The sequence below is a fragment of the Coffea eugenioides genome, chromosome 2 (genome assembly GCF_003713205.1).
Source record: "Coffea eugenioides isolate CCC68of chromosome 2, Ceug_1.0, whole genome shotgun sequence".
Lineage (NCBI taxonomy): Eukaryota > Viridiplantae > Streptophyta > Magnoliopsida > Gentianales > Rubiaceae > Coffea > Coffea eugenioides.
In genome coordinates this window covers 8,955,716-8,967,758 of record NC_040036.1, presented here as the reverse complement: position 1 = coordinate 8,967,758, position 12,043 = coordinate 8,955,716, and the positions used below count along the sequence as shown (strand labels likewise).

At 36.3% G+C, this 12,043-nt stretch overlaps 2 protein-coding genes across 4 annotated transcripts; both read left to right on the top strand.

Moving 5' to 3' along the window:
- Positions 1–2,402: 2,402 nt before the first annotated feature.
- On the top strand, positions 2,403–6,759 carry LOC113763871 (apoptosis-inducing factor 2-like). 3 transcript variants are annotated; one of them, XM_027307849.1, is made up of 4 exons: positions 2,403–2,879; positions 4,126–4,382; positions 5,269–5,714; positions 6,379–6,759. In XM_027307849.1, exons 1-4 carry the CDS (start codon positions 2,761–2,763, stop codon positions 6,646–6,648), a joined length of 1,092 nt encoding a protein of 363 aa, XP_027163650.1. In that variant the 5' UTR covers positions 2,403–2,760; the 3' UTR covers positions 6,649–6,759. The 3 variants fall into 3 exon arrangements, with proteins under 3 accessions (XP_027163650.1, XP_027163651.1, XP_027163653.1); XM_027307850.1 differs by lacking the exon at positions 2,403–2,879 and adding an exon at positions 3,296–3,397; XM_027307852.1 differs by lacking the exon at positions 2,403–2,879 and adding an exon at positions 3,435–3,567.
- A 533-nt stretch (positions 6,760–7,292) lies between these two features.
- On the top strand, positions 7,293–11,935 carry LOC113761566 (vacuolar protein sorting-associated protein 60.2). Its single transcript, XM_027304620.1, has 7 exons — positions 7,293–7,676; positions 8,602–8,753; positions 9,572–9,665; positions 10,375–10,446; positions 10,583–10,694; positions 10,937–11,091; positions 11,623–11,935. Exons 1-7 carry the CDS (start codon positions 7,608–7,610, stop codon positions 11,674–11,676), a joined length of 708 nt encoding a protein of 235 aa, XP_027160421.1. The 5' UTR covers positions 7,293–7,607; the 3' UTR covers positions 11,677–11,935.
- Positions 11,936–12,043: the final 108 nt, after the last annotated feature.

The following is a 12,043-nucleotide window of genomic DNA, read 5'->3' as shown; positions in this document are numbered from 1 at the left end:
TAGGCGTAAACGGACTTGTTTTTTAAAAAATAGTGGAAGGTTGAGCGTGAACTCTAATTTGACCCGTTTTTCAAAAAGGAGCGGTACAATGGGACGTTTAATCATAGACCCAACTTATTTATTAAAAAAAAAAATTTTAAAGAGTACAAGATACGGAGGTTATACCTCCTTAATTTAGAGTAATTGAAAATGTCGTTGATTTATATTCTTTTGTCCAATGACTCCAATCTAGTCGAATAATGAAATTCTAGTGAAAAAGGTTTTGTAGCATGGAGCAAATAAACTTGTGCTTCTTTTTCCTTTTCCAATTGCGGTTGACTTGTGGAACACAAACAGATGTTTATTGGTGTATGCAACATTTATAAAAGTAGACATCTAAGCTAAAGACGAATTTTTTGTTGTTATTGCCAAACAAAAAAAAGGGGAAAAACGATGATGCTGCAACCAAATTCAAATCAAGAGACCCTAAAAAAAAAGAGAGAGAGAGAGATTAGTTTTTATTTCTTGCATGATTTACAGGTCTCTGGAATATCAGGGACATATTTGAAAAAGTTCACTAGAAGACGATCTGATAAAAGATCAAGATTGGGAATTTCTCCGGGAACTTCAACTTCTGATAGTGGTTGACAGCATGGACAATTTGACACCGGAGATTGATGATTAATTACCACCCGATCAACCGGTACAGGATGACCACATTGATGCAGGCAACGCGAAGAAAAATATCTCTTATTGGGTTTGGTGGAAACTTTAGTCCTAGGCTTCCTCCAAATTGGTTTTGTATTCTTCAAAACACCATTATCGCTACGAGGCCCAATCTCACGAACGTCACCCTCTTTTGGTGGCTTGGGAGGCCTTCCACCTCCACGGCCTCGACGATTATCGGAAACAGCTAGCGGAGGAGACATGGAGGAATTATCAAATCCTACTGGCTCTTGGAGCTGGAGGACGTGAATTGCTTTGTGAAAGGGATTGGTCTAATTATATATAATATATAGTACGAATTTGATTTGGTTTAGAGCAACAATAATAATATTTGGTAGTCTATTTTACTACATGTAATCGGATTAGTGTTGGTGTTCAGATGGTAACTCGGGAAGGAAGGGTTTTGTTAAGTTAACTATTAGGAATGTTAGACTATTGAGAATTTGGTATTATTTGGGGGAGGGATTCATTAGAAAGGCTAATGTGTATGTGCTTTTGGCCGCAAGTCCACTTCCTAATTGTGTACGGATCTTCTAAAATAGTGTACAAAATTACTTTCCTGGAAGGAAAAAATATATTTGGTGCAATTCTTCATTATGCAAGTTTAAATATTTGGTCTTCATTATACAAGTTTGATTCGTTTCAAGTCCCCAAGGGTACGTTGCTAGTTCGAACTCTACCTTAGTATTGCGATTGAATCCTTGGACAAGGCTCTATAAGCCAGGAGATGGAAGTAAAAAAAAAAAAAATTTTTTTTGATTTATTTCATAAAATAGTGTTGGTGTTGGTGTGCATCTCATAAATCTATTTACCAGAAATTAAAAAACACAAAATGAAAATGTCTGTCTGGCAATTCCGTCCATTTCATATTTGGTATAAAAACATGAAAAATGATTTGTAGTTAATATTTAAAGAGTATATAGCATCATGTGATCTGTCAGTTAATTTAGACGAACCTAGGGTCATTATTCATAAACTCCAAATAAGTATCACGTATCAATAATGTAAAGACTAATTAGCATACTGACAGTATGTACAAGATTAATTCATATATTATCATGAACTATGTAACTTTTTGCTCTGTAAATTATTGGAAAGGCATTTAATATATTTTATTCACAATTGATGAGATATTAAATGAGTAAAATCAAATACTATATGTATTTATACATTCGTAATAAGTTCTAACATATCGAACATAAACCTTAAGGCATATCAAATTAAGAACATTCAATGTAAAGATACCACATGAAAAAAAAGAACAAAATCAAGTTTCGATTAAATTTGAAATAGATAAATCAAATTTAATTTAATTCGATCAGAAATTCAATTAATTGATTTCTTACTCACTCCTAATTAAAGACATCTAGGGATAAATGGATGTGACAAATTAAATAAGTAGAAGATGGTGTCTATGGTGTGGAGGTAAATGGAAAAGACAAATTAAACAAGCATTGAAGGTGTCTTGGTTGAGTGTAAGACATTGTATTTCCTTTTGATAATACTCTTTTTTATTTCCTTTTGATAATAAGATGTTGTACGGTATTAGCATGAAAGTTTTCTATACCTTTTATCAATCAAGTTATAATTTTTCTTTTTAATAAATTCTGTAGAGTCCCGTTTAACCGTTTAAGTAACGGATTAAAATCTAGGTGTATGAAAGTTTACACGTACCACGCGGGGATTATTAAACACCCCGCCGCTACAGTCCCCATTTTCATAGGCGAAATGGCTCTTTTTTCTCAACCGGTCCCTGTTTGGGAAACGAGTTCTTGATTATGGTGGCGGTAGTAGAAACGTTGGATCCTTTGCTGCCTTATCCTTTGTGCTTTGTCCTGAGCTCTGCGTATCTCATGACAACAATTCATAAGCATATCATAGAAAATGACTCAACAGCTCATATGAATGAACGGAATAAGTTTATAGAATCTCTTTGCCAGCTTTGACACACTATTTCTTTGTCTTTTGAGTTACATATCTGTATTAATATCTGATGTGAGAGAGCCCAGTTGTTCAATTTGCTTGATTTTGGGGTTTTTATTCGATTTTTGGAAGATGGGTCTGGACGATTTGGCCGTTGAGAAGAAGAGAGTTGTGGTTATTGGTGGCGGAGCTGCGGGTTCTCTGGCAGCTAAGACCCTTCAAAACTATGCAGATGTTTACCTGATTGATACGTAAGCCACACCTGACATCACTCTCTCATTCCCTCGTAGATACTTAATTTTGGATCGGGGCAAGAGGCAAAATTGTTAACTTTTCTCCTCTTTTGTAGAAATATGGTGTTTTTTAATTGTAATTTCCTTTTGTTCTATGAGGACTTCCTCTATTGGATTTTAATTATGTTTCAGTAATATGCATCTGCTGCATGCTGTTTGATTAGTCAAATCGAGTTACATCTTTGGGTGGTATTGCATTAAGTGCTTAATTTACTTTCCAAAGGAATAAGCCTAGGAAGCTTTTGTTTTGTAGTGACATGGACGAACCGCTAATTGATTTCATTTGGAAGGTGATTTAAGGGTAAGCAAGGAAACTTTTTATAATTGACAAGAATTGTATAGTCATTTTTAAATAATTTGCTTAAGTTCTGGAGAAATGTCAGGTGGTTTTGTTAATTTCTTCTCGGTTGAAAAATGCAATTTCTCCTGCACATCCTCTCCATGTTCAGGAGCAATGTCAGGTTCACCAATACCAGGTTCAGAGCAGAGTTTAATTTCCTAAATGCAAATTATGCATGTTTACAGCTTAAGACACTGATCTTGATAATGGAGGTGCTAAATATGGCTCCATCTAATTTGGGTGGTTTTGTGCTTAGGATTGGGAACGGAGGCTAATTATTCTCAGTGTTCTATCTATCTTTGATAGGTATGGCTTAGAAAATTCAGGGATCAAATGCTTAATTACAACGATCATAGTCCTACTATTTGTAGTTGGTTGTCACTTTTATTAGCAATTTGCCAAAAATATATGAGCAAATAAAGTTTCTATCTTCTTTTTATATTCAGATATTATTGAATAGATGTTGGTTTCAGCCCTATAACCAAATTCCATTCTAATTTAGTAGTCTTTACTCAATGTTAACTCCAGAATGTGTAGTGAACTGGCTCTACTTCTTAAATGCCAAATCATTTTACATGTCTACAAGGGCATCGAAGTGTCTGAATTTTTGATCTTCTAAACTAAGGATGCTATGACAGTACTGGAGACAGGGAAAGGGGTAGGGCAAACGAACTGCAACATTAATCTAGTATTCAACCTTTATAGGTATCTAAGATACATAAAACTCGCATCTCTCAAGTTTGAGACTAGCATGAAGTGATCAGCTGTCAATCCATCCTCTACCTTGATAAAACCATTTTAATTCCTTTTGGTTCTATTTGCTTTATTGAAACTTCACTAATGAAAGCTGCAAAATATCAACAGGAAAGAGTATTTTGAAATCACCTGGGCAAGCTTGAGATCAATGGTTGAACCTTCATTTGCGAGAAGATCGTTAATTAATCATGTAGAATACCTGCCTAAAGCACACGTCGTCGCAACCACTGCAGTTGATCTCACAGACAGTGAAGTCCTGACCACAGAAGGACGCATGGTAGCTTATGATTATCTTGTAATTGCCACAGGCCACATGGGTGATGGCCCCAGCACAAAGGCTGAGAAGCTTAATTACTACCAAGCAGGTAAAACAATGGATGACTTAAATGTATAGCATTTGCATTGTCTCAGACTTCATAGTTAAATGATTGATCCATTTGCTTTTTCCCATTGCTACATTCTCTGTCTTTCTATAACTACAGTCCTCCTATAGTTGCTGGAAGGCTTAGTGTTACTTGGGTTGGGTGATACCTAACTTAAAAGTTTTATTTACCAGTCAAAACTCTTGCCCGTGTGCGAAATGAGAAACTGAGGATTAAAAATGTCTTTTAGCCATCAGAACGTGCATGCTGGTCTACACATTATTGAGGTTGAGGCAATTGGTTTCATAGTTTCTTTTACATTCTTGACTTTCTGTATTGCCCTACATTTATCTTCTACAAGATATTCTGATGCTTGCTTCTTCTGATGTTAACATTCATCTACTCTCTGTATCTTATTATATATACTTTGATGTACTTGAGATACATTTCCTCTAGCTCCTGAAAAGGACACTATATGAACTGGATTAATGATTCTGACAAGGCCTGTTGATTGGTTTAGTTTTTGAATCCTAGACTTTCATATGTTAATAGTATTCAAGGTATAAGACCTATCTCTATTGGAGCATAGAGAAATTGACTGCATGCTTATTTCAAATTTTGAATTTAGGAATGCAGATGAAAACTAGGAAACGGCTTAAATATAGACATGAATTAGTAGACTGTTGAAGCCTGCTGTTTGTTCCTAGCAGAAAAGTGATATTAATTGCTGTAAGTTAACTGTTGAATGCCGATTACCTAATATTTAAATGTTTAAAAATTTTCCTTTTTTTCTTTTTCTATACTATCGCTTGTTAAGTTTACAGTGACTCTAAAGAAACTTGCTGTTTTAGTTGCCGGTTGGTCATCAATTTACTTTTTCTTCTTACAGAACATGAGAAGATAAGTTCTGCAAACTCAATATTGATAATTGGCGGGGGGCCAACTGGTGTAGAACTTGCTGGTGAAATAGCTGTGGATTTTCCTGATAAGAAGGTGACACTGGTTCATCGGGGATCTAGGTTGTTAGAGTTTATTGGAGAAAGGGCAGGAAAAAAGGCACTTGATTGGTTGATCTCAAAGAATGTTGAAGTCATCCTGGGGCAGTCAGTTAACTTGAATGAAAGTTCAAATGGCGTTTATCAAACATCTGCCGGAGAAACCATCGAGGCTGATTGCCACTTTATCTGCATAGGCAAGCCAGTTGCTTCATCCTGGCTAAAGAAGACTACTTTTGGTGACAGGGTGGATGTCCATGGAAAGTTAATGGTGGATGCAAATTTGAGAGTCAAAGGTCACAAGAATGTGTTTGGTATTGGTGATGTCACTGATATTCCTGTAAGTATATCTACCTCTTTAAACAAACTATTCTTGTGGACGTGGGGTTACTCTCTATTGCCGTAGTTCTGTCAAAATTTATTTTTTCTGGTTGTAACAAATAGATGTTTCAATTCTGCTTGAAATTGATTTTTGAAACAGCGGCTAGAACTGCCCACAACCCATATGTCCCCACTTTCTACAAGCTTAGAAGAAGAGATTACCATGTGTCAACGGTTACTTTATCTCTCAAAAGAAAACTGGAATCGGCTTTGGAATGTCGTAGGTTTCACGTTAGGGTTAACAAAGAATTCCAGAATAGGTGACCTGAGAATAGCACCTTGTCAGCATTTATGGATTCTACTCGAGGAATGATGGAAATTTTCAATTTGAGTACTTCCATCGAACTGCATCTAGCTAGTTAACTCTAGATACTGATTTTCCACTGACAGTAATCATACAATACAAGAGCTTCTTTGCTCTGGGGAAACTTATCCTGCCATCAAGGCTTTAGTATTTCCTTTCATCTACTGCGGTTATCAAATGCAACAGAAGATGTAGTCATGCTCTCTAATTGACTTGTAGACTCATTTAAATCACTTACAATTTCTTTCTTGCACATATGTTTGCGAGCATTATCCTATCCTGTAGCAAGATGCCCTTACCGAACCGCATCTTCATTCAGGAACTCAAACAAGGCTACCTGGCTGAACAGCATGCTTTGGTGGCTGCTAAGAATGTGAAGCTGTTGATAAAAGGAGAAAACGAGAAGAGATTGGCAACGTATAAGCCTGCTTCATCAGCATTGGCAATCGTTTCACTGGGGAGAAGAGAAGCAGTGGCTCAAATTTTTTGTATAACCATTGTTGGGCGCCTGCCTGGCTTGATAAAATCTGGGGACTTATTTGTTGGGAAGACGAGAAAACAACTAGGCCTAAGCTCCAATGTTGACTAGGATGCTTACTTTTGTGTTCACGTGAATTTGTCAAAGTGCAATCTGTAAGTTTATAAAATGCTCACTGTATAATTATTGCTTTGGGAGAAGGCAAATTCTCCAATTCTGCAACCAGTTAGATCAATAAGCTCTCAAGAAACGCCATAAGTGGTATATTAGAAAGCCATTTTCCCTAAACAAATTTTTACGTTTTTCATAAACACATTTTTCAATTATATTAAATCATTACAGTGCATTTTTCTACAAAAATTTTAGAAAATAGCAATCCAAGCGGAGCCTAAACTACTTGCTATGGAAAAAAGAAAAAAAGAAACTTTTCTAGCAAATTAAATGGTAATGGTAATATTGGAATAATGGAATGTAAACATTTATTTTTTTTCCTCCTTTTATTCTGTATAATACTTGATTTGAAATTCCAAAAAAAAAAAAAAAAACTGGAATTTGTGCATGAGAGTACTATTTAAAGCTGCTTTCCGAATGCGGTGTGGTGTACAACCTGCGGATTGTTGTGTACATTGACACGTGCTGTGCACATGCAGAGGCCGGCAATGGCTTCAATCTGCAAAGGCAGTAGAGTCAAATTTATACTATTAGTATATACTATTAGTACCAGTGTATTTTCTTGGAAGTTCCCATTTGCTTCCTTCCATAACGAATCGTAAGAGTTAAGTCTTTAGATACGTACGTTTCCTTGGATTGACGAAGAAAATACTACAGAAAATTCCCAAAGGTCGTTATAGTAAAAAGCCGTAATCAAAATTCCCCTCAATTTCCCTCTCCGCTTATCTAACTTAACATTCTATCTCTTCCTTGTACGCTTTTAATTTGGGTATCATCTTCGATCTTCTCCTTCGAATTCGGATATTGCCTCAAATTTTTTTTTTTAAAAAAAACCCTAATTTTGTCTGCAAGTAAGAAAAGTTTCACCGGAAAGGAATTGCAGAGAGCCACAGGGGAAGATGAAGAGAGTCTTTGGTGTCAAGAAGGACAAAGAACCTCCACCCTCCATCAACGACGCCTCCGATCGGGTATCTTTTCTTCTCCTTACCCTCTTCTTCTCTTCTATTTAAAGTTTCTTTACACCTTAGTCAAAGTTTTGTTTACGTATATACCAGCATTTCTCCAATTTGTTTGTTAGAGGAGTTGCAGCTTTTGTTGTTCTTTCTTTACGATCCAATTTTACTTAATTAGGGGCGCGAATTGCTTGTTAGCCGATTTTAGCATGGTTGAAGTGGAAGATTTGTTGTTAATTCGAAATGGAATTGTGCAATGATTGTTAACTACTCTCGAATAGTTGTTCGATTCTATTCTGTAGTTAGTTTCATTAATAGATATTCTAGTGTGTGTTGGATGTTTTCATCTACTATTACATTTGGATGGCCGTGTTTTCTAAGGATTTTCTCAATTCTCAGTTTTCTGGAATGCTATAAACAGACTGCATTGATAGAAGATGTAAATCCATTGAAGTAAGGAAACGAAGAGCTTAAAGAAATCTGAATGTGAATGCACTACCTTGATATTTTGTTTTCATAGGATTCTTGTGCTTTGAGAGTTATTTATAGTTAGATCTGTCGTATATTAGCCAATTTAAACCCCAAAATTTTGTGATGCCAATCTTGAATCCGCCCTGGATGTTTGTCTTTGACATTATGAACTTAAAAGACATGAAGAATGACCGGGAGCCGAAGTTGCATCTCAATTTGTTTATATACACAATAAAGGTTAACTCACAAGTGCTTTTTATAATATAGCTAAGTTATATTTTTGGCGTTGGGTTGTGTATTAACTACATATTCTGACAACTTGTGTTGGTTCTCATGAGTGGGCCATTTAATAGCCTTGTTCTTTCATTTGTTCAATTTTATGTTTTAGTGGCTATCTGGCTTTTTGTCATAGCTTCTTATTTGTCCTCAGAGGCGACTTACTGTATATGCACTTGCATATTTTTTCCAGATAACTAAAAGGGGTGACACAGTTGAGGATAAGATTAAGAAGCTTGATGCTGAACTTGCAAGGTATAGAGAGCAGTTGAAGAAAACTCGACCTGGTCCAGCTCAAGAAGCCATCAAAGCACGTGCAATGAGGGTTCTTAAGCAGAAGAGAATGTCAGTGATCTTCTTGGCTTTTTAATTAAATAACAATTAGAATTTGAATTAGAAATCACAGGCTTTTCTGGGGTGTGTCTGTGTCGATGCATTAGTCTCTCACGGATAATCAGACCTTAGGAGAGTTGTTATGTTTTAATGAAATATACGTACAAGCTTTCGTGTTTTCCATGTTAAAATCTTCGTCATCAGTAACTGGGCCATTCAGTCTGCAGTGCAAGTGTTGCCTTTGTAGAACATAGAGGCAGCTTCTAGTGCTTGTTTTTCGATTTTTTAACAGGAAGACCTTTCTGCACTGAAGCATGTTTGAACTGTTTGAGATAAGCTAATCTTGAAACTTTCTGGTTTAAAACCTGTTTGAAGATGATTGCTTCTTCTTTTTTCCTGTTATATAGAATGTCATTAGCTGGATGAACTTCTTTTGGACGTAGCACCATCAGTATAGCTGTTTTAGTAAACCTTTCTCTTATTAAATGTTTAAAGAAGAAGTTTGTGTAGTATTTATTTTACAGAAACTTTGAAGATTTAACAACATGCATGTTATGTATTTCTAAGAGGACATAGTGCTACATTACTATATAAATGCTTTATCATTTTTCTAACTGATTAAAAGTGGCAAAGAAAATAAAGCTTTTAATAAGGCATGCATATGAAGTCTAAAAAGAAGTAGATTCTCAGTCAGTGGACCCTTGGGCACTTTTTGTTGCAGTTGTTTGTGCGACTTAAACTCATTTTATTCTCCACATCTTATATATGCCTGCATATCTTGAAATGATAGTTAAGTGATGCATCTGCAACTATTGACATTTTGTTGACAGGTATGAAGGTCAACGAGATATGCTGTATAACCAGACTTTTAACCTTGACCAAGTTGCCTTTGCAGCTGAGGGAATTAAAGATGCTCAACAAACAGTATGTCTTAGGAAGCTTTGATTTTATTTTATCATTTTCAACCAAATTGGGTCGATCATATCCTAGGTTGCTCTAGGCAGCTGTATAGAGTGCATGTTGGCTAGCATGTTTCTGACTTTGTGATGTTCTAAATTGAGCGGATTCATATGTCATCGTAAAGGATACATATATGAGCTTGTTCTTTTGTCTCTGTTTGTGATTGTTAAACAAAACTGCCACTTCATTGTGATGAATGAGAAGTTTTATATCCCTGCAACCATAAGATAGAGGGTAATGTAAAATTCAACTTGATATGTTTGTTAGCCTACAAGCACGTTAACATTAAGTTTGTGATTAGTGATAGTTTGTATTAGAAATTAAAGATTTATTCCATGTTTAATCAAGTTCATTCCTTTTAAGCTGCACTAAATTCACGTTAGAATGTCTTTTTCTTGGTAGCGCCCTAGCGGGCAGAGTTCAAGACTTGTCAGATGGAGCTTGTTTTCTAACCTGATTGGCACCTGCTGCCTACCTCCTTAGAGGTAGGGGAACCATTTATGTGGAGGAGGAGGTTTTTTAATATTAAATATGTGATTTTCCTTGGGTCAAGAGTTCCTTGTACATGTTTCCTTTGAGTTTGAGATGGGTCATTTCAGGAGCATATTTGGCATTTAATCCAATAATTTAAGGAGTTAAACTACCAATGACCCATGTTCTTTCATTGTTGCAGATGTCAGCTTTGAAGTCAGCTAACAAAGAATTGAAAGGGATGATGAAGACAGTGAAGATTCAAGACATAGATGTTCGTACTTACTAACTACTTTTTTTTGGTTTCATAACTATGCAATCTTCTTTCTTTCTTTCTTTTGTTTTTCTTCCTTTTTTTCCGGTTATCAATGGAACAAGTCTTTTTATCTCTAATGATCCTTTTTCTGCAGAACTTGCAAGATGAGATGATGGACTTGATGGATGTTAGTAATGAGATTCAAGAGACTCTTGGTAGGAGCTACAGTGTACCTGATGACATTGATGAGGAGGAACTGATGGGTGGTAAGATTTGCTCCCCTGGCTTCCTTCCCAAGCAGGAAAGAAGAAACGAAAACTGTTTCTTCTTTTCCCTCTTTTCCTTCTTGTCTGTTCCACTTTGGGTTATGATTTGTTACTTCTCTATGGAGCTCATAGGCTTGACAATTCACTTTTTATGCGAGTTTTAGTGAGAAAGCACCAGAAGTTTAAGTTATATGTAATTGGGAGAATGGTTACAAACAACATTTTGTCCATCTATCATGCAGAGCTCGATGCTCTGGAAGCAGACATGGGAATGGAGACTGAAAGTGATGGGGTGCCTGCGTATCTTCAACCCGACAAGGAACCTAATCTGGAAGAAGAGCTAAACCTACCACCTGCTCCAACTGGGCATGCACCCGTGCCACCTGGCAGAGCACAGGTAAATTGGGCTGAAGAGAAGCCTGGAAATTATTGTTTTCCTCCCTCTTTCCCCTTTATATCTGGGTGAGCACAGACACAGGAGGTATTTTGTCTCTATGAGCAATTTGTTGGAGGTGGTACTTTGTCAGAGAGGGAGAGAAGAAATGGAGAAAGGAATCTTTGTTAGTTAAATTGTAGTTTCTCAATTCGGTTAAGAGGGAAAAGTTCTATTCGCCAATTTCTCTACCAGATATTGTAAAATATATGCTATTACAGGATTAGAAAGGATATTTGTAAGATGCAGATAAGAGATGAGACAAAACAAGGCCAAATACAAGCATCACAGTACAAATAGTTTGAAATATATATATATATATATAGTGACATCTACTTTAACCTGGGTTGTTTTCAATAAAAAATCTAGTTGAGGGTTGAGGGTGGGAAATATTGCTTATGAAGTTAATATACTTGTGTTGGCTTGTGCAGTTTTCTTGTATGCTACGTGTCCTTTTTGTTTGACTCCAAATTTATCTTTAATTGTGCTGGACAGGATGAGGACGAGCTAGGTTTACCTGCTGTTCCTCATGCATCACTTCGTGGTTAGAGGCAGAGCTGGTTGTGGTTAAGAATTGTTGTCAGTGCTTTGACGGTGTCCAGGCAAGAGGTGTTCTTTGGGGGATGACTACTACTGTATACATATGTGCAGCTTTGATCTTTGATTGTCATTTTGCTATTCCAGCTTTGGGATGCTGATAATTCATTCTATTCTGAATAATGGACTCGTATTTGAGTATATTATTGTGTATCTCCTCACGTGCGGAGAAATTGCAGAAAAGAATGAAGATAATCCTTGGATGGCTGAATTTCTCTGTACATACTTTTTTTTTTTCTCAGATTTTTTCACGAGTCAAGTTGAATGCGCCTGACTCTTTCATGCATGTATGCCCTCTTTGGTGCGTGCCTTCCTTTCC

Coding starts and splice junctions, on each gene's coding strand:
- LOC113763871 (XM_027307849.1), top strand. CDS start 2,761: ATGGGTCTGGACGATTTGGCCGTTGAGAAGAAGAGAGTTGTGGTTATT. Junction 2,880..4,125: donor GATGTTTACCTGATTGATAC/GTAAGCCACACC, acceptor AAATATCAACAG/GAAAGAGTATTTTGAAATCA. Junction 5,715..6,378: donor GTGATGTCACTGATATTCCT/GTAAGTATATCT, acceptor ATCTTCATTCAG/GAACTCAAACAAGGCTACCT.
- LOC113761566 (XM_027304620.1), top strand. CDS start 7,608: ATGAAGAGAGTCTTTGGTGTCAAGAAGGACAAAGAACCTCCACCCTCC. Junction 8,754..9,571: donor GTTCTTAAGCAGAAGAGAAT/GTCAGTGATCTT, acceptor TTTTGTTGACAG/GTATGAAGGTCAACGAGATA. Junction 10,447..10,582: donor TGAAGATTCAAGACATAGAT/GTTCGTACTTAC, acceptor CTTTTTCTGCAG/AACTTGCAAGATGAGATGAT.